The 22,516-nt window shown below is 40.5% G+C and overlaps 1 protein-coding gene across 4 annotated transcripts in view; it reads left to right on the forward strand.

The window, feature by feature from the left end:
- STOX2 (storkhead box 2) overlaps positions 1 to 22,516 on the forward strand; it is a 106,905-nt gene that overhangs the window by 71,913 nt on the left and 12,476 nt on the right. For all 4 annotated transcript variants that reach the window (XM_050945317.1, XM_050945319.1, XM_050945318.1 and 1 more), the window contains 2 exons: positions 2,739 to 2,891; positions 16,692 to 18,957. In XM_050945317.1, the coding sequence (XP_050801274.1) occupies positions 2,739 to 2,891; positions 16,692 to 18,957 (2,419 nt within the window). The remainder of the gene's footprint in view (positions 1 to 2,738; positions 2,892 to 16,691; positions 18,958 to 22,516) is intronic.

Genomic DNA, 22,516 nt, shown 5'->3' on the forward strand with positions numbered 1-22,516 from the left:
TGTATGGATTCCTGTTGAAAATTTTACCTGATTTGCTTACATAAAAAACCCAATTTCCAGATGCTTTAGTGGTAACTAATTATGCAAATTAAGCTCACAATTTTATAACAATATTTGCAGACTTGCCGTTTGAAAATTGGGGCTTACAGGGCCTCGTCTGCACTTTGCATACGTTATAAAACAGTTTCTCATGCACAGTGTACACAGATATTTCTACATAAAAAAGAAGGACCAAGTGTTTCTAAAATAAAAAGAACTTTACTACTTGATGACTAGTATGCAGCCAACCGAAACTAACAGTTCACAACATTCTGAATCCAATCTCTTCCTTCAGAAGACTAATTAAAAATTGTAAAAGATCATTTATTAAACCCTAATGATTCCTCGGGTTAAGTGGCCTATTTAAAAAGGAAGATCTCGTATTTCAGTTGTAATCCTTTGGAGTGTGTGTACATGTTTGTGCGTGTAATCACTAATTCTGATGCTTTTCAGGTATGAGACCAATTATTAGGGCAATGTCGTATTCTCTCCAATATAATGTCATTTTTGTAGATAGAATCATAGGACTGGAAGGGACCTTGAGAGGTCATCTAGTCCAGTCCACTGCACTCATGGCAGGACTAAGTATTCTCTAGATACATTTGAACACTGACTTTCTTATTTATGTCTCATTGATTTTTAAAGATTTTATCTTCATATGTTTATATAAATAATTTTACCTGTTGACAGATAAAATATTCGTTTGTCTTAACAATAGTATAATTAACTCTTCAGTTTTTTTCCCCTCTTAAAAGATTAGGAATGCTGCGCCTACGTGCTTTTGCCTTCTGTCATGTGTAACCCTGTCTACTATTCTTCCTAATCAGATGTCCACCATTTTCCAGATTGTTGTTGGTTATTACTTTGTATAGTAATCTAGTAACGTTACAATCACTTTGCAGACAGGTAAAATAAAAATATCCCAAAGAGCTTCTAATTCAAGGCTCCAGTCCTGAAGTCAAATATACATGGGGCAGATCTTTGCACTCCCACGGAGTCCAACTGCAGGCAGTGGGGCTCTGTATAGGTTCTAAGCTGTGCCAGTGTGTATCCAATTGCGGAATGGAGACTTATTTAGGTGGTAGGCAATACTGTTCCAGAGAGATGCAGCACAAATAAACTTACTTTAAATCCACTTCCATATTTGTATGTGTGTTTTTTAAAATCCTTAATGCATCTCTGTTCACATCTTTCTGTGATGTCCTTACTGTCTAACAGAATATACAACTGGCATATTTGAAAAATAAAGATTACACATAGGGTTAACCTAAAGCAGTTATGAAAACTTTTTTACAAAATACTCAGTACAACAATTCTGAGTATTGTTGAAGATTAGATGCATTTGATTTTCCATTTGCAAGCCCTGTGTGAGCACACTGTATCTGCTTAGTAAAAAACAAGATAATTAAAATTAATGGGGCCACACTCAGAACATCTAATAATCCCTTTGAATTTCAGGAGTGGATTGGATCTGAATTCATAGATTTGAACCCACTTCCATATATTTGGTTTCTGATCTGATCCAAAACTGCATTCTAGTTGTTCAGATGTGCTGAAATCTCATGAGAACAGCTCATGAAGTTTCAAAGCCATTTAATCTAAACCTGCAACCCAATGATTGATCGGTCTGTGACCTGAACCGTAGTGCAAACCCAATTGGAATCCTAACACCAACTCTTCAGCCCATTGTTTCTATCTAGTATTCTGTTATGGTTAAGGAAACCTCCAATCCTTCTGCTTTTTCGCTGGTTACGTAGGAAGCACTGCCGTACTTTTGGGACCATCTGGGAACTATTACCACTGAAACAGGAGATAAAGAGCAGACTTTAAATGTGTATGCACTGTATACTTATCTCATCAAATTGTTTCTCATCCTGTAACCTTTTAAGTTTAAAAGTTTTTCAGTACTCTTAAAGTATTGGCTAATAAAATATATTTTAAAGACTTCATGGGAAAAATTAATTGATAAGTAACCTGGCAAGTTAAAATAAGGTTCACCTAAAGCAGATAACACAACAGTCTGTACTTGTTCATATTTCATCAACAAAACTTAAAAAATTCTCTCTTTAATCTACAAAAGTCATGCAAAGTCATTACATCTGCAGACCAAGGAAGGAGCTCTTCTGAACATAACTCTTTAGATAGTTGGTGCCTTTGTGCCACTGAGTAGAGGACATAATACAGCTGGCCAGCAAACTAAAAATATGGCTCATTATCAGAATTTCCAGAATTTTTTTCTAATTTTTGTTGCAATTTAAAAAAAAATCAAAATTCTCTGTAGTACAAACTGTAAATGACCCATACAACCAGGATTTGAAAAGAGAGTTGTGGCTGTGCCTACAAAAATGTATATGAACCCATTGCATTCACAAGTTCATGCTTGTGTGTGCAGTTGTTGCTTTGCACATGCAAACTTGGGATTCTGCAGCTGCAATGGGTGTGCATGAATTTTTATGGGTTCAAGTATTGGATCGTTCTTTGAAAATATTCCCTGAATATTTTAGTGCACCCTCAATGTCAAAAATGTATTGTCTTTGACTTCTCTATTAAGTTGTGGTTCTTATTTTGAAGATTTTATCACAAGAGTGATATAAACTATACAAAATTGTGTACATTGTAATGGACACATCTCTGTATACTTGTTCTGTGAGTAATTTTTAAATGAAATCCTTCATTGAATGTCTGCTTTCTTTCTACAGGTGATGTTTCACCAATCAATATGTCTCCCATCAGTCAGTCACAGTTTATTCCACTTGGGGAAATCCTTTGCTTGGCTATCTCAGCAATGAACTCTGCACGAAAACAAGTCACACAAGAAGCACTAATGGAACACCTAACAACCTGCTTCCCAGGTAACCATGCATTAATGTATTACTAATCATATGAACCTGGATTTTTTTTTTTTTAAGTACCGTCAAAGATTTCCTCCTAAAGGGTTGGTTACAATTTTTGTTACTTTAGAAAAGGAAGCTTGGTAGATAACCAACTTTGCTTATTCAAGGATTCCAAAGCCAGAAAGGATTATTGTGATTATCTAGTCTGACCTCCTGTAAAATATACTTCCCCAAAATAATTTCTAGAACATATTTTTTAGAAAAACATCCAATCTTTATTTAAAAATTGTCAGGATGTGTACTCCACTGTGACCCTTGGTAAATTCTTTCACTGGTTAATACCCACACGTCTAAAAAAATTATACCCTATTTCCAGTCTGAATTTGTCTAGCTTCAACTTCCAGATGTTCGCTTGTGTTATATTGTTGTCTGCTAGATTGAAGAGCGTATTATCATATATTTGTTCCCCAGATAGATACTTAGACTGTGATCAAGTCAGCTCCAACCCTCTCTTTGTTAAGCTAAATAGATCAAACTCTGAGTGTGTCATTATAAGTCATATTTTCTAATTCTTTAATCATTCTCATGGCTCTTCTTTGAACCCTCTCTAGTTTATCAACATCCTTCTTGAATTGTGGACATCTGAACTGGACACAGTATTCCAGTAATGGTCGTACCAATGCTAAATACAGAGGTAAAATAGCCTCTCTACTCCTATTCAGGATTCCCCTGTTTATGCATCCCAAGGTTGGTTTTTTTGGCTGCACCTTCACATTGAGAACTCATGTTCAGCTAGTTATCCACGACGACCCCCAAATCTTGTCCAGAGTCACTGCTGTAGATAGCAGCTCCAATTAATCCTGAGATTTGAAGCAAAATTGACAGAAACCCTAATACCTGATTGTGCAGCCCTTACAGCCATGAGTTATTACTCTCACTGGTAATCATGTTCACTTCAAGAGGCTTGCTCACGTGATTTAAACTTTATAGGGTTGATTCCTAACTCAATGAAGGATTTGAAGAAATTTACGGAGGTTATATTGAACATTTACAAATCAGTATAATATTCTGGCCTGTTTTTTTCTTTTCTGTTTTTTAATTGACTTCAGAATATGCTAGATCAATATTTCTTGTGAAATATCTGAATCTTCTGCAGGATCGTAGTTTAAAGCACTTAGGGACCAGTGTTGTATTTAGTGAGATAGGTACAGCTGCTCCTTAAATATTCCCTAAATAGCCTGCTTACCATAGCACTTAAATGTGCACAAACGAGCTAATCAGCAATGTACATGTGGCACTGGATTGCACTGTACCTTTTAATCCCTAAAATTGGAAAGGGAGCATACTGGGACAGAAAGTGTGTGTCAGGAACTAAGTGCACTTACTCCACATGGAAGGTTCCATGTTGGCTTTTACTAGGTCATTTAGAGTTTTATTTACTTACAGACCAAAAGGAACTGTCCATTCCTCACGCAATCATTTCATGTACATGTGCAAAATCATTCCGTCTCCAAGAACAGGATTCCCACCTACTGAATTAGTGGCCCTCCTAGCCAGTTTGGACAGGCCGCCAAAACTGCTGTGGCATGATACAAATAATAAAGAATATTAGTGTCTGCCTCAGTGGGCTTATGTTTAAATCTAAAGGAGATCAGTAGTTTGTTTTTTTTTCATATTTCATAGACCTTCAGACTTCCGGTGCTGGTCTTGCCTTCTACCTTTTCTACTCTCCATAGCTTAAAAAGCCAGGAGGTCTGCTCTTGGAGCTGACATCTCTCCCCACGATGACCAAAAGTCTTTAGCAGCTATAGATTCAGCCACTTTAGCATAACCAGTCTTGCTGATGGCCTTTCATAAAAATGCATTTTTCTTTTGTTAAATTCAGGAGGCTTTTATGTCAGTATATGTTAATAATTCTTTATAAAATGGTGACATGGAAATATCCCAGACACAGTAACACTTAAAAAAAAGAAAAATATTAAAAATAATGCGCTGGGGCATGTTGTCTCCATACCAACAGCCTATATCTGGGGTTGGCGAATGATTCAAAAGGCACCCTATGTAGGCATTTCTAGGCAGTGTAATATAAAAGGAATGGAGACAGCTGTGGCCATTAGGAACTCCTGAGTTCTAATCCCAGCTCTGCTGCTTGCTTGCTCAGGGACCTTGGACAAGTTTAGTCATTGTGTGCCTCAGTTTCCCCATCTTTAAACAGGTTGATACTACTAACCTACCTGCTATCGCTGGTGTAAAGATTAATTACTTAAATTTCTATATTAAAAAAATATATATATCTTCCTCTGCCTTGGAAGTCAGCTAGATATATATGTCTCTATGTTTTTGGTTTTGGGGTTTGGGTTTTTTTTTTCTTTTTTTTTAGACTGTAGGATAACGGAGCATATAGAGTTGTGCAGCCTTATAATATGTAGAACTTTCACTTATGGTTGATGGTAAATCTTGAGATTTTTGAAAAGAGAAGAATATTCTGGATTTGGAACTATGTCTAAAATAAAGATTTTTGTCTGCCATTCAAATAATTACAGTGCTTGGGGTTCTTTAAGGAAGCTCAATTCTGCCATCTGATATATCTGGAGAGAGTACAGTAAGTACTGTGTATTTTGTAAACACTAGTTTTCGGTCTCAGCCTGTAGTTTTATTTATAAAGTTTCTCCAGTGATCTCTGCATACTGCAAAGTTAATGATCCATTATGTGGGGCATAAGGTGGAAAGGGAAATCAAAGTTCACACTTCTAGTTCTAGTATAGTTTGTCTCAGTTATTTTCTCCAAGTCAGGCTTACTTCGTTCGGTAACACTACATTACATTAGTAAGTATAGGGAAGGTTCCAAAGACTGAAGCATTGGGAGGAAGCTTGTAATCCATATCATTTAGCAAAAACCTGATTAGATACGTGAAATTCTAAATTATTAGATACGTCCCTTGAGTTTCTTATGCACATGAGTATTGGTTGGTTTGGTATTTCTGCTGTTCCCATCAGACAAAAACACACACAAATAATTCAGCGGGCTAGAATATTTTATAGTCTGTGCTTGCAATTATCCCCAGGCAAGTTGGCACAGTCTCTTGCTGCCTCCCCCTTTTTTCCAGCACAGAGTATGTGTCTTTAGAAAGACAGAGATTAAGAAAAAGCCTATCTTGCATTTCCCACTCCATCCCCCCACTCACCCCCCAAAAAACAAATTAAAAAACAAAATCTTCCAGCCTTTATTGTCCTAAACTATTTTTTTGCTTTGTTTTTTTCCCCGTCACCATTCTACTACTTTGCTGTTAAAAAGGAACTCCTTTCCCTTCCACCCTTGCAGTCATAACATAATTAAAATATTGAATATCACTGTATTAGCTCTCTTAGGGAGAGCCACATCATCCAATGAAGGGGACCACTCTTGGTGCAAGCTGATCTTTCCATTTGTCTCCTCGTCCCTTATAAAAATTAACGAGTCCCAGCTTTTTGAGAATTGGTATTTTCTCAATAGGTGTTTTAAAATATCCCATATCCTTTTATATGTTAATAGTTTCTCTTCCCCTGTTGGATTGTGAATAACAGAGAGAGGAGAGCATTTCTGAGTACATAATTCTAAATTCTATACTGTCAAATAATTTTGTCTTTCTCTCATCATGTAGGAACATTTGCATGTCTAGGGCCTACACTAACAAGTTAGGTCAACTCAGCTACATCACTCAAGGGTGTGAAAAATCTACCCCCCCAAGGGACATAGCTAAGCCAACCAACTCTTGGTTTAGATAGCGTTAGGTAAACAGAATTCTTCTGTAGGCCTAGCTACTTCTCCTCAGACTGGTTCTACACCAGTGGTTCTCAACCAGGAATGTGTGTACCCTGGGGATACGTAAAGGTCTTCCGGGGGTGCATCAACTCATCTAGATATTTGCCTAGCTTTATAACAGGCTACATAAAAAGCACTAGCAAAGTCAATACAAATTAAAATTTCATCCAGACAATGACTTGTTTATATTGCTCTATATGCTACACACTGAAATGTACGTACAGTCTTTATATTCCAGTAGATTTATTTCATAATTATATGGTAAAAATGAGAAAGTAAGCAATATTTCAGTAATAGTGTGGGTGTGACACTTTTGTATTTTTATGTCTGATTTTGTAAGCAAGTAGTTTTTAAGTGAGACAAAACTTGGAGGTATGCAAGAATAATCAGACTTCTGGAAGGGGTACAGTAGTCTGGAAAGGTTGGGAGCCACTGACCTAAACCAAGGGGGAGAACCCTTCCAGTTGGCATAGGTACTGGCTTCACAGCAGTCACAAGGTCACTTGTGCTGTAAAGACAGGTACTTCCCTGGGTTTTATGGCATGTGTAAACTTTGTAACCACAGTTGCCATTCTCAGACTGAGGAAAAAGAAACCTCTTTCCTCAGTGCAGGATCTTACAGTTGCATACTAGCCCTGTAGTTTGCTGAGCCAATGTGCAGACATAAATCTGGGCCACAGCTATATCTGAAGTAAGGTATGCTAATTATTTATAACATCACATAGCAACCACTCTACATCTTAAAACTAGTATTTCATGAGCCAATCAGAGTGTTTCTTTTATCCCTTGTTAAGCCATAGTGCCAGCTCAGGAGAAAATCATTTTAGAAGATTTAACACCAGTTAAACACAATTTAAAATGTATTTTTCATAAACTTATACACTGGTATTGGGAAAAAATGTTTGTTGTAATAATAAACATCTTATTTATGTATATTATGTTTTGTCAGACTTTCTTTTTAAAGAGAGAGCACTACTACTTTGAATATTGTAATATTCTAACTTGGAATCATGCAAGAAGATGTTTATGAAATCCTGCATTATGTTTATTGACCAGATTTAAAATCTCATATACTAAATGTAAATCTATTAAATCCAGGATAACAGCTAAGAATTTAACCTCTTTTCCTGCATTTGGCATCTACCCTCTAGTGAATATGAACCTGGCTTTAACAAAGCCTGTAGATAAAGTTTATGGGTATATAATGACTTGGCTGTTTTTAATAGTTTTTACAGATTTTTTTGTAATGTTGTTAACCAAATCAGCTTACACTGTTGAAAATTTCGGTAACAGAATACATGCCCCTGTGTTAATATTCACTTGTGAAGTAAAGAAGTGATATTCAGATGGCTGCTGCACTGAGGTGAAGTCCACTTCAAAAATATATAGTTCCTGTACATTCATTTTTACATTGAATGCCCAATGTATATGCAGCAATGAAAAGAAGTACTTTACATTAACTGAGTTCACCTTGGGTCACTGTTCTTTGTGAGCAACAAACAAGACATAATCTTCTGTCTGGAAGCTCTGTGGAAGGCACAGTAGACTCTCTTGAGATGCAGCAAATGTACATGTCTGATTCAATGTCCAGACAGTTTCTGCTTTTGAATTATTAAAGCACTACATAATCTTAAATAACACTGCTGCTGTCATGCAGTATTTAAATGCCAGATTCTCTAAACTAATATATATATTTACCGGTGCTTCTATTTAGTCGGGGAGTAGAACAAGAAAGAAAGACGACCAGCCTCTGGAGATGGTGGGGGAGTTTACATATAAACAGGACACTGTCAGGGTGTCACTGGGCAGCCCGAACAGGAGCATCCTTCTGTGGCAGGCCACGTCATGACAGGCACACCTGCCTCAATTTCCCTCCTTCAAAATCCCCAGAATTAGTCTCCGGAGTCTTCCCAAGTATAAATATAGCCCTTGTGGGGTTCAGTTATTGCAAATGTTCTGCATACATTTATCATAATAAAAGTCTCACAATCATAGTCCAGATTTTCCCCAGCATAGTCCTAACAGTATATGCAACATATAGCCCTGGCATCCCTCACCATGCCCCAGCTCAGCACAACCCACTCCGATCCATGTACCAGGACAATAATGTCAGCCCCTTGAGCTGGAGTACAACTCTGCGTTTCCAGCAGGTTCCCCCACACGCCCACCATCTCTCTGCTGGGAACATCCATCACTCTCCCTGGCCCTCTCATGGTTCTTTTGGGTCCAGCTCTGCAGCCTTGAAAAAGTCAGCATGTCAGTTCCTCTGCTGCTCCCCTGCCTTCAGCCCTCTCTGGACCGTAGCTCAGTTTCTTTGGCCTAGAGTCAGCAGGAAATACCTCTGCTGTTCCTCCTTCTTTGAGCCCTCTGGCCCTAGCTCTCTGGTTGGGGGGACACTAGCTAGCAAACCCCTCTTGCTGCTCTCTTGCCTTCAGGCTTCTTCCAGGTCCCAAACGTACAAGATATGGATACACTGCAATAAAAGACCTGCAATGTAGCTATGGTTAGCCTGGGTCTGCTGACTTGGGCTTGTGGGTCTCAGGCGGCATGCTATAAAATTGCAGTGTAGATGTTCAGGCTCAGGCTTTGAGACCCAGTGAGAGGAGAAGGTCTCGGAGCCCAGGCTCCAACCTGAGCCCAAATTGTCTACACTGCAAGGATAATCTTGTGGGAACCAATAGATCTTGTTTCTATTTCTGACTCTAGTGTCTATTGCTGACACCTTTGGCAAGTCACTTAACCTCTACCTCAGTTTTTCCACTTGCAAAATAAGGTTATTGATAAATTCCAAGGATAGAAGGGACCATTGTAATCATCTAGTCCGACCTCCTGTATAACAGGCCATAGAACTTCCCCAGAATAATTCTGTTTGAACTAGAGCAAATCTTTTTTAAAAAAAAACACTACATCCAATCTTGATTTAGAAATTGTCAGTGGTGGCAAGTTGAAGCAAGGCAAATTCAGCCTGGGTGTAATATTTTTAACAGTGATGGTACTAACCATTGGAAGAATTTACCAAGGGTCATGGTGGATTCACCACCACTGACAATTTGGGCTGAACTTACAGAATAGGGGACTCTATCCTAGGAAGCAGTCCTCTGAAAAAGATTTGGAGGTCTTGGTGGATCATCAGCTGAACAAGAACTCCCAGGCAACGTTGTGGCCAAAAGGCTAATTTGATCCTTGGATGTATGAAAAAGGGAATCTCAAGTAGGAATAGAGAGGTTATTTTACCTCTGTATTGGGCCTTGCTGTGATCGCTGCTGAAATACTATGTTTAGTCCTGGTTTCGAGAAGGATGTTGATCAATTGGAGAGGGTTCAGAGAAGAGCCATGAGAATTGTTAAAGGAGTAGAAAACATGCCTTTACAGTGAAAGATTCAAGGAGTTCAATCTACTTATCTTAACAAAGAGAAGGTTAATGGGTGACTTGATCATAAATACCTACATGGGGACTGAAGAGCCTATGGTGTGAGGATATAGATCTAACTCAGAAAGGGCTTGACTTTAAAAAATGAATTTTGGCAATTATATATCTTACTGAAATGGAACTGTTTTCACCAGTCAGAATGGCAGGATGCTGTACAGATATAAAAGCATAACAGTAACATTTTTCCGATACCAACAGCTCTGCAACTTGATTGGTTCTGGGTATCTGATTTGCATCATCAGTCTATAGCTAATCTCAAACTAATGTGCAAATATCTGTACTCTTCTTGATGGACAAGTATTATTAGAATCAGAACAGAGATTTGTATAATCACTGTACCATTATTTTTCAATAATCATACAGTGAATATGCAGATCCATATACTTGGACTTCTGCACACAGAATAACCAAGCTGTTTGCAGGAGCAAAAAGACCAACTTGGCTTCTCATTCTCCTCAGCAGAAGCTTCAAAACTTGCAAAAGGCAAAGTGAATAGAGCTATCAAATGGAGAGGAACATGAAAAAATGGGGTTTTTTAGAGCTTGACTACTGTCTTGTTCCCATTAAAGTCAATGGGCGCTTTGCCAGTGACTCAGAGCAGGACTGAGCCCTTCTCATCCCCACTTTACAGGTTTTTCTCACTTTATCTTTTTAACTCTAGAAGGTACTCAGATACGACAGTGATGAGCACATTATCATAACTTAAATAGATAGATCCTATTTCCACCTAATGGCCTTGTCTGCCCCAGGGCTTTTTGCACTGTTTCTCTAGCCCTATTCAATTCTGTCACTGCTAGGAACTTTGAAAGTATTAGTGTAGACCAAAAACATTTTTATCTACTGTTGTCAAATATTGTGTCCACCTGCACATCATCTGGTGCTAGCAGTAGAGCTACACAGTGTGAAAAGTCCTAGTGTAGATGGAGGGCTCTCTTTAACCACCCAGGGTCATATATTTTTGCTGACATTGTTTATAATACACTGGGAGAATCTCAGCCATGCTCCCCACTTCAGATGTGAAACCAAATGCTAACAGAAATGTATTGCAACTCTTTTGGGGGAAAGAACATGGCTGACCAGGAGGGAAGTAAAGGGAGTGTGGAAAGGAAGTGGATAGGTAGGAAAATGATGAGAAAGAAGAGAAAATAATAGGAATGGGAAAGAAGGACCAGAAAAGTGTTAACTTAAAAGGGAAAAAAAAATACCTTTTGGCAGACTGTTTTGTTCTTTGCATTTTTTCCTTCTATCATTTACATTTGTATATTAAATTAAACAATTCAGTAGCAATGATGATATCTCATGGCTGCTTCTTGTTAACGTGGTGCAAAGTGCTTCCTGGTGTAAATAAACCCTTTGGACTTCATACTTTGTTTTTATTCAGTCCAGAATATGGGCTACAGGAAGCACCCTCCAGCTATCATGGGACCACTTAAACTGTATGATATGCAAAAATATTTTAAAAAACAGTAGTGGGAGCCAGCCTAGTGTCAGTGCTTTATGCTCCCAGGCAGGCAAGCCACATTCAATTCTGGATCTCTTTCCCTTTATGTGCACTTACTTATTCGTTCCAATGGACCTGAGAAGTGCTGACCATAATAAAACAACTAGCTAATTTTAGTGTGTAGTGATAGGCTCTAAAGAATCCCAGCCACGTTTTTTGCTGCTGAGATGCAGAAATGGGGGATTGTATGGTGGATTTGGTAAAGGGATATCTTCGGACTACATCAGAGATGCAAAGGAGCTAACTTCCCCCAAGTAGGAGGGGGAAAAGAAAAGTCTGACATACATTTAACTTGGAAAATTGCTTACTGCCCAGGCCTGGTAGTTATATTTTCATATGATTTTTACTCACTCTCTGTGTCTATAGGAGTTAGTCTCCCAGTGTATCTACAGAGCATCAGCTAAACCAGTGCTTAAAGAGTCTTTTACACAACACTTTATAGTCATTCTGGTCTGTTGGGTGAGTTATACATATTTTTTTAAATGCATTTGCAATACTTTTTACATAACAACCATAACAGCATCAAAAGATCCATTTCAATCTCTTTTAATAACTCTTTCATAAAGCTCCCAGGAGAGAGCTTTTTTCCTTTCTTTTCTTCCTATTTTTAAACAAGTATTGAACAAACAAGTAAAATTAAAGATTGAGGTCTACATTATTCCCCGTACAGGGAAGTCCTTCACAGGGAATGGTGAGGTGTCCTGCTTGGAGATACTGTGTCTCCATGAGGAACTGTATTTCTAGACTGAAGAGGGGAGCATGAAAAGGGACTTGTGCACCACTACCCTTGCACTTCAATAACATTGAATCGTGCAGTGAATCTTGTACACAGACACAAAGAAAAGCTGAGAGAGTCGGGCTTTCTGGTTCTCTGTCACTGGTGACGAAACTAAGGGTAGAGGAGAAAGGGACAGCATTAGCAAAGCAGGCACTTAGATGCACTTTGATAGTATGAGCCAAACATAAACAGATAATACATATCAGGCTCTGTGTGCACTGTATTCATTCTTGGCGCTTCTGCCCTATGCTAAGAGCATGCTCAGGCTGAGAATATAGTTTTCAAGTTCTTTAATTGTAGATGCTTAAGGTCCAGGGGGGAGGGGGGTTGTTGCATATTATTATTTTGTGTTGGCCCAGGGAGATAACACAAGGCTCTGAGCTCCGTATGTGCTAAGCTCTTGTTGTCCACCTTCCAGTACTTTTTTTAGACATTCCCATTTGTTGCTACTGCCTGTGTGCCCTGCTCATTCAGGGTGATGATGTGTGTCTCTGCTGCTACTTCAAGGATGATCTCCGGTAGCAAGGGTACACTCACTGGAAAGGGAGAAGGGGAAATCTGAGTTCTCTTGCCTTACCTTGATGATTATTTCATGAAATGTATGTGACCCATAATTTGGGGTTGGGGAAGACAGGTTGGAATCTTAAAGGCTTGTCTTCACTACCGCAGTATATGTCAGCGCAGATGCATCAATGTAGCTGCGCCAATGTAGCACCTCTGGTGAAGACACGCTACGCTGATAGGAGAGCTCTCTCCTGTCAGCATAAATACTCCACCTGAACAGGAAGTGGAAGCTATGTCTGCAGAATAGCATCTCCCACCAACATAGAGCAGTGTAGACACCACTTTAAGTTGATCTAACTTAGTCAGGGGAGTGGTTTTTTCACAATCCTGAGTGTCTTAAGCGGTAGTATACACAAGCCCTGAGTACTCCTCTCCACCCACTTCTTTTTTGCTGCTGCTCTCACTCTTGTGTCCATATTGTTCCTATTCAACTTCTTAACAGGTCCATTATAAACCTTTCCTGACAAATATTCCTAATAATTGACCCAGTAAAAACACCTCTAAATACAAATACCACTGAAAGCCAGATAAGAGAGTAGTTACTATACATACTGCAATACAGTACCCACTAATGGGGTGAGTTAGGGATAATGATTAGCATGAGTGCTCTATATCTTGGCTATTGGCTTATGTCAAAACTTAAGAGGGCTCGGGGCTGTGCGTGTGCAAAAACATAGAACTAGAATTGCTAAAATAATGAAACACTGGCATACATTAGAATCCACTCTAATGAAATTTGGACAGCAATAGTTTAGCTTTCTCATTGAAATGTTCTTCACGTATGGAAGAGAGAAAAACACTTCACTTTGTACTCCGATTTTTTGTAAAATGCACTCTAGAAGCTCCTATTAAGAAATGCGTATTATGTAAGAGAGCTTTTGACTGGAAAGAAAAAAGGGGGATAATGATTTACTTCACAAAGAAATTTTAAAATTGCCTTTTGCTAAAATGTTAACTGAAAAGGCCACAAGAAAAATGCAACTCAAAAGGGTTTGATATGGTGCAGGTGGAACTAGAGTTTTTTGTTGCTTTTTGTTGTTTTTAAGCAGTCAAACCTTGAAAAAGAAACACTGCATCTTTTTCCATATTAATTTTTTTTTAAATTACCTTTAGTAATTGAATGCCAAAAGGTTTTGTTTTGCTCTTGACTGCCAGTTCTGGAGTGGTGACTGCTCCACACGTCCTTTTAACTCAGACAAAACTAATGAGGAATAAAGAAATGTTGGCACTCATTTCTTTGCATCCCTCCTCATTTTCCGCAGTCCAAGTTCTGTCTCCAGACAAACACCCACATCTTTGGTCAGTATGGTGGCTGCTGTCTGAGGAAGCAAAGGAGAGGGAGATACTGCCTAGACTGCAGCATAGTCATAATGCTCTCAGCAGCAAGAGCTATCTGTGTCTCCAGTGAATGAATCCTTCTGCCGACTGAGAGCAGCATCTGGGTTCACCTTCCCAGTGTGGAGAGTGGGGGAGATTTTTGGCCTTTGGAAGGTTAAAGCCTATTACCAGCAAGCAGTGCAGCAGTCACACATATAATGAAGGCTTGGAACCTATTTGCATTAACACTTTCTTGGCCAGGCTACTAGAAAGGCCTTTTAGAAGATGCCGGCAGAGGAAGTAGAGAAGAATCCACCCCAACATGAGCCACAGCAAGGCAGATACAGGCAGGTTTCCTCTAGAGTTATGCAGGAGAGATCTCCCCAGTAGGTTGCTCTTCTGTGAGGCTATGGGCATATCAGAAAATGGGTTAGAAGCCCACTGAGTTCATCAAAGAAGAAGGGGAACGGACTTCAACTGGGCCTTTCCTCTTTCCCCTACCTCCTATTCCCAAGTAAATTCCAGTTAAGAGCTTAATCCAACTGGTCTTTTCTGCAGTGGGTTAGCAGAAGCCAATGTTTCAACACCCTGTAAAAAACCAAAATAAAATAAAGCTTTTCAAGGTTAGAGATGAGGAGGGTTCTGTTCTCCCCATTTATGAGACCAGGGATTAGATTATTCAGAGTCCTGGGAACAAATAGATGGAAAACCCTCTCTTCCCTAAGGTGTACATGCAACAAGAACTTCGGGACTGTCCTAAACCTTGGTGCTGCTTATCCTGTAATCTGTTCAGCAGTGGAAAAAGACTCTCTTTTGTAAATCTCCCTGAAGAGTAAGCTGGTGAAACCAGAACTTTTACTGCAGGATCTGATCCCATCCTGTTAGTACTAAATGAGTTGACTAACTTACACCAATGAACTGTTCTTGAGCAGTCTCCAGTTCGTTAAGCAAAAGCGACCGATTCCCATGTCACAAAGGTTTCCTTCAATATTAAGCGTGAAAGTTTTTTCTCTTCTTTTTTGGTGGTTGTGTAAACATCTGTTTCAACTATTGTATTTCATTTGTGGGGTGTGTGTTAGTTTGCTGCATCCATTTTGCCTTGAAAGAAAGCAGTGGTGAATAGTAGGGGTTGGTTCCATGCCATTTTATTTTATTTTATTTATTTTTGATCCTCTTCCTAAACTATAGATTAATTTAGTCATTTAGGAATCAGAAATACTTTTCTTCATTTTAGCACATGAAGCTCCAAAATGTGGACATTTTTGTTGTCCTTTCCCCTCACAGCCAGTGTTTAAAGTCAGTTTGTAATTACCACAACAGCCTGCTTGCTCTTGTACAGCATGTTGTTCACTGTGCTGGTCCCATGTTGTCCTCCTGCTGTACTCAAACACAAGTAGCAAAGTGTAACTGCAAACTCTAACCTCTGAAATGTGGTATGCATTTCAGAGTGGGTGTACGTAATGGCTGTGCTGCTCTCTTCTGTGTCTTCTACATATACAGGAGGAGACACAGAAGAGAGCAGCCCAGCCATTGGCTTCTACTACACATTAGCCAGGGTCTTATTTGGTGCTGAATGAAGTTTTAAGGACTTGATCCTGCACTACTGAAGTCAATGGAAATTTTTATGTTGAACATAGGATCAGGCCCCAGGGCCCAGTCCACAAAATGACCTATGTGGATTTTATGTAATCAGTATAAAGTATTCCCTCTGCATGTATTTGATATCTGCACTCAAGCATGTGGTCCATCAAACTCCACTTAAAGGCTAGGCAACTCTTGTGGGAAAGTTTTTAAAAGACAAATAACATCATTCAGCATAACCAACACGTTTGTTTGAATAAAATAGATCTATGTAATTCAAATAGTCTTTTTCTTGGAGAGGCTGAAGAAGTTAGAGCCCGATGGGGACAGTTGTTTATGGGGGAATGGTTTGGTGGGAAAGTCCCGCCTGTTGGATTGTGTTGGAGGTATGGTTCTCTGGTGTACTTTGTTTCTATCGCATTTTTATCTGAAAAAAAAATGTTATTTGCACCTATTTATACATTGCTGTAAATCATAATTAATACACAAATATTGATGGATTGGGATGTAAATATTTGACTGGAATAATAAAAATTAAATCTTTTCCCTTGATTCTCTTTTCTTTGTATTCTTTCCATTTTGTAGTTTAAAGTCACCTACACAATGGAAGTAACTAGAGTGTTATTTTTTTACACTCTATTAATGTCCTCTTTTTATTTAGTTAATAATTCATGTGAGTGAAGTGTAGGAGATAAGTGGGAATACAGAATGCCTATCAGTTTGAATTGTTTGTTCAGCATACTGTAACTTTTGTGTTGGCAAAACTCTGTTTGGGATGGTGGGAGGGGAGCCAAAAAACTTTTCATGATTATACAGTAGCTCATATGTATTTACTGTTGTTTTAGGCGTTCCAACTCCCAGCCCTGAAATTCTTCGGCATACCTTGAACATGCTTGTACGAGAGAGGAAAATATATCCAACTCCAGATGGCTATTTCATCGTGACCCCACAGACTTATTTTATAACCCCATCCCTCATAAGAACTAACAGTAAATGGTACCATTTGGATGAGAGGATACCTGACAGGTCTCAGTGTACCTCTCCACAACAAGGAACAATAACTCCCTCCACCTCAGGCTGCGTCAGGGACCGAACTTTACCCAAAAACCACTACGACTCTTGTCATTGTTGCAGAGAAGACATGCACAGCATGCATGCATCCACTCTACAGAGGAAGTCAGCAAAAGACTGTAAGGACTCATGTTGCCCTCCTTCTCTGTGTCAGGTACCACCCACTGAAAAAAGTAAAAGTACTGTAAATTTTTCTTATAAAGCAGAGACACTCTCAAAGCCTAAAGATGTAGAAAAGCAGTCTAAAAAATTTGGACTAAAATTGTTTCGGCTAAGCTTTAAAAAGGACAAGGCAAAACAGCTGGCCAATTTCTCTGCCCAGTTTCCTCCTGAGGAATGGCCCTTGAGGGATGAAGACACCCCTACCTCTATACCTAGGGAGGTAGAAATGGAGATTATTAGGCGCATTAACCCAGACTTGACTGTGGAAAATGTGATGAGGCATACTGCACTAATGAAGAAACTTGAAGAAGAAAAAGCTCAAAGAAGCAAAGCTGGATCTTCAGCTCACCATAGTGGGCGAAGCAAAAAGAGTAGGAATCACAGAAAGTCTCATGGAAAATCTCGGTCACACAGCAAGACCCGGGTGTCCAAGGGAGACCCTTCAGATGGTTCTCATTTGGATATACCAGGTGAAAGAGAATATGAGTTCTACGATCCCCTTACTAGGTCCCCACGGGAAGGCTGTTTCATAATAGAACACAAAGGAGATAATTTTATCATGCACAGCAATCCTAGCGTGATTGAGTCTCACTTTCCCATGACACCAGAATGGGATGTATCTGGTGAACTGGCCAAAAGAAGAACTGAGATGCCTTTTCCTGAACCTTCAAGGGGAAGCTCCCACTCCAAGGTCCATCGAAGCCACAGCCATACACAAGATAGAAGGTCAAGGAACGAGAGGTCTAACAAAGCCAAGGAAAGGTCTAGATCGATGGACAACTCTAAAGGACCTCTGAGTTCTGCTACTTTAGGAACACCTGAAGACGTAGCTGAAGGATGTAGCCCAGATGACCAAACAACAAGCCAAGCATATATTGATGACAGTACCTTAAGGCCTTCACAGTCACTCAGCCATCAAAGGGCTCTTATTTCTTCTGCAAGCTATAAAGATGTGTGTATACCTGAAAAAGTTAGTGGCAATGTGGAAACCCCCAATTCCTGTGGCTTATTGGAACAAATCAAGCCTACAGAGAATTTTCCATCTTATAGTGAGCTCAACTCCTGCACAACAAAATCAGCAATTGATGATTATTTTCAATGCAACACTTCAAGTGAGACTGTACTTACTGCTCCATCACCACTGGGGAAGAATAAAGAGGACAATGACACAGTGACTTTAACAGATGGAATAAAAAAACTCTCTCCCTCAGAAAGACAGTCCCACCACATAGCCAGAGAACCTGGGGTACACAAAGAGGAGTCCCCTAAAGGGCCAAGTGGTGGTCCAGTTGTTGCTGGCCAGACTCCTGAGGTGATCGCAAATGGGCGACTAGTTCAGCAACATAACTCTGACTCAAGCGGCCTGGACAAAAGGAAAGAAATATTTAGCAAAGATACACTTTTTAAACCTCTGCACAATACACTCTCTGTGAATAGCTATCACAAGTCCAGTGCACCCCTACTAAAACCTCATCAAAAGACACCCTCTGACACACTGCCAGTCAGATGTGAGAAACTTGAACAAGCTATAGTAACCTCAGTTACACAAGTTTTACCTGTTTCACAGAGACAGCAAGAGCCAGTTGGGAACCAGGAAGCCACCTTTGATTATTACAATGTTTCTGATGATGATGACTCAGAGGAAGGAACAAACAAAAATGCTGAGGAAGAAAAAACCAGGGATGATGTGGGCACTATGCAGTGGCTGCTTGAGCGGGAAAAAGAAAGGGATCTGCAAAGAAAGTTTGAGAAGAATCTCACTCTTCTCGCCCCCAAGGAAACTGAAAACAGCAGCAACCAGAGAGCTACCCATTCAGCTCGACTGGACAGCATGGACAGCAGCAGCATTACTGTAGACAGCGGGTTCAATTCTCCACGGTAGGACTGTAAAATTAATTATAAGGACCACTCTAGAATGCTCTGTTTTCAGTTATTGCTGTTTCATGTGAGTGAGTGATTGTGGGAATATGTTAAACTGTTTCAGACATTCTTTTAGGCAAAAATTTTAGACAGCCTTAGAAAGCCTCTATCCAGACCGATGGCTTAGTTTCTTTCCCTCAGATAGGCAAAAGCAACAAATCTTACCGCTGCCTTTTTTCCATAGGCTCATTCTCCCTCCACCCCAAACTTTCCTGTATCGCTTTTTCTGATTAATTTATGTTGTATTTAGAATGGGGGGGGCCTCAAAGATAACAAGATTAACTAGAAGAACAGATACAGTGTAATGGCAGAGTCTTTGGCTGAGACATTACAGATAGCTGATTAGGGGACGTAGAGATACCACTTACACTTTTCTCTGGTATTTTTTAAATCTTCTTTCTGAAGCCTGTCTCTCACCAGTCCAGACTGGTAGGATATGAAGAGCAGTCTCTTCTACATAGAAGAAGAGTGGACGGAGGTTCAGGAAGGTACCACAGCCCTGAAAGTATTAAGGATGTTTGGTCTCTGAATGTCCAAACACTGCATCAACAGAGGTGTCTAGCCTGTAATGTCTAGGAAAAAAGTGTAAGGATTCTATGTGGTGGTAGAAGTTTTAGAAACATATGGGAAGAGACAGTTGCTGATATATGCCCACCCTGAAGACTTTACAGTGTCATCTCCAGTTTAATAATCCTTCACTGAGGCTTCTCCTCTCTGATCCAAGAGGAAGCCATGGCCCTGGTAGACTGGATATTAAGTCTCGTGTATCCTAGAAACCAACAAATTAATCCGGACCAATGATTTTTAAGACAAAGTAACAATTTACAGGTGGTAGTTCTTTCGCAATATTCTATTGTAGACCTAAGTTATTTAACAGCTTCACTTTTACAACAAATAAAATCTGAATCTTGTTAGGTAAACGGAAATTATATTTTTTTCTGTTTTAAATTGATTTAGTTTCTCAAAATTGTTAATTTATTAAAAAAAAAAAAGTTTGTTGTAGGGGGCCTCAGAACGTATGCAAAGGAGTCCTCATCTCTGCACACACAGCCAGATACTCCTCTCAGTTAAAATGGTGTCAGTCTAGAGAAAACTCCATTGGCATTGATAGTTAATCCAGAATGATGATGGTGTAAACTGAGAGCAGAGTTTGACTCAATGGCTCAAAATGAGAGTCATGTAGGTTGACTTTTAGGCTTCTGTCTAGCCCTTTGTGCCTCTTGATCCCTCAACATATCTTTGTCCCTCCTCTTACTAAACAGTAGCAAGTGTTTCACAGCACAGCCGGTCAAGGAAAGCTGCCTTACTGCGGGAATGAAATGCAGTTTTGTTTCACATCTCCTCTGCTGCTCCGTGGCTCAGGGTAACTCTTCTGTGGCACTTTTATCCCTCCCTGGTTCAAGGATTTTTAGAGCTACTGCTTTGCCGCCAATCAGCTACATGCTGCACTATCGACCAAATCACTGGGGTAATTTATTTTTTGAAAAGACACGTTAATGGGGATAATTATTTCTAGCAGTACATTTAAAAATATAATTGTAAAGGAAGAAAGCGTAATTAAGGTTCTTCTGCAAATAGATGCAGCAATGTATTCCACTTGAGTGTATGCAGCCCTGCACTCCAGAGCCAGAGTATTTTCCCAAGCGGAACCTGAAGGGGGCAGCGCTCACCCCTTGTGACCGTAGCTTCTCCCCTGGCTATGAGACTGCACTGCCCTATTCCCCGTTTGGTTCCGTCTTACCACCTGTGGCTGAAGGCAGAGTTCTGTGTAGTTTTACTATCACAAACCTTTTATTTTTGCTCACGTTTCTAGTTGTGTATAGTTAATTAGTACTTTTAATACTTAGGCCTGGTCTACACTGGGTGGTGGGTGGTGTTGATGTAAGATACGCAGCTTCAGCTACGAGAATAGCATAGCTGAAGTCCTGAAGTCACGGTATCTTATTTCGACTGACCTCCCATCCTCAAGGCATGGGATCGATGGCCGCAGCTCCTCTGTTGACTCCGCTTCCGCCTCTCACCCTGGTGGAGTTCTGGAGTCGATGGGGAGCGCATTTGGGGATTGATTTATTGCGTCTGGATGTGATGTGATAAATCGATCTCCCGATAGATCGATTGCTACCCGCTGATGCGCCAGGTAGCGTGGACGTACCCCGGTGTTAGTTAGCAGTAGTTTAAGTATTTCCCTGATGATGCCCTCACCAGCATTTAAACATTGTCCATTGTGTGTGGGAGCGATCCCAAACAACTATCCCCACATGCAGTGCTTGCTTTGCCTAGGTGAAGTCACATCAGGGAACAGTGTTCTATTTGCAGATCTTTCACCAAGCGGACTAAAGTGGCAAGGGATCTTTGCACCGAGGCCCTCATCAGATCAGAATTCACCCACTGGTTCTGAGAATGCTGCCGCTTCACTTCCTGTAGCTGGCTCCTCTCTGAAGAGCTGGAGGAGTCGTTTTCCCATCAAATGTGCCAAGGAAAAGATAACATAAGACCAACCAAGCCTGCTCCAGGTCCCAGTGGGACTCATCTCCCTCCTCCAGAAGGGGTGTGGATCGGCACAGGGTGAATCAGCCGGTGTGCAGGATGGAGCAAGTCCATCAACTGCTTCCCAGGACCATTCAAGGAAGTCAGAGACACCATACCATTGACTATGGGGCCCTGGGGCATCCATTGAGTCTAGTACCAATGAGGGGGATGCCAGCACTAGCTGTTCCTGCACTAGCAGCATATCAGGCAACAAGGGACCTCTTCTGCCTTTCTGTCCTGACCTCATCCTTGGTCCAGGACTTTGCTAAGGCTGCATCTTTTATAGGCTGGGTGGGCCACTGAACCTGGGAGTCTGTTGGCACTATACCCTGAGGTTTCCCTTTCCTGATCAGTAGAAGTGGGATCAGTACCAGACTGTGCAGTGGACCTCTCCAGCCCTGTGAATTGTGACTGGCACTCACTGCCCTCCATTTCGGTACTGTCAGTTACTTTAGTATTGCAGTCGACTTCAGGGTTGACACCACTTCCAACCCCAGAAACAACCTGTATTGTTTCAACCGCTGGCCCCAGCTCCCTCGTCATTCTAGGCTGTGGACGAGTTGGAGCGGTTGCTCATACCCTCAGGGCTGGCTTCTCCTTTATCCCCTGAAATCTGGGAGTCGCTGGAATCCAGGTCAGGATCTTCATCTTCTGACTGTCCAACCATCTGACCAAGTCAGTGGCCATTCATGGAGCTCTCTGTGTACCAAGACTGTCACTTGTTTTGCAGTCGAGGTGGGGGCCTCTGGTCCAGTGCCTACTGTCACCAATGTCCTATCCATGCCAGTGGGTCTCCTTGGGATGCTCCTCAGTCACATAGGTCCCACCCCTCATCTTGCCAACCAGGTCTCTGACAGGGACCATCAATCCTCTACAAGCCCAGGTACCAGTGAGCCTTCCCCTTGCAGAGCTTCCAGAGTCATTCCGCCCAGGCCTATCAGTTCTGGAGCAGGATCCGTGTCTGGCACAGCTAACAACTCCATCTTTG

This window comes from Gopherus flavomarginatus, chromosome 3 (assembly GCF_025201925.1).
Source record: "Gopherus flavomarginatus isolate rGopFla2 chromosome 3, rGopFla2.mat.asm, whole genome shotgun sequence".
NCBI classification, from domain to species: Eukaryota; Metazoa; Chordata; order Testudines; family Testudinidae; genus Gopherus; species Gopherus flavomarginatus.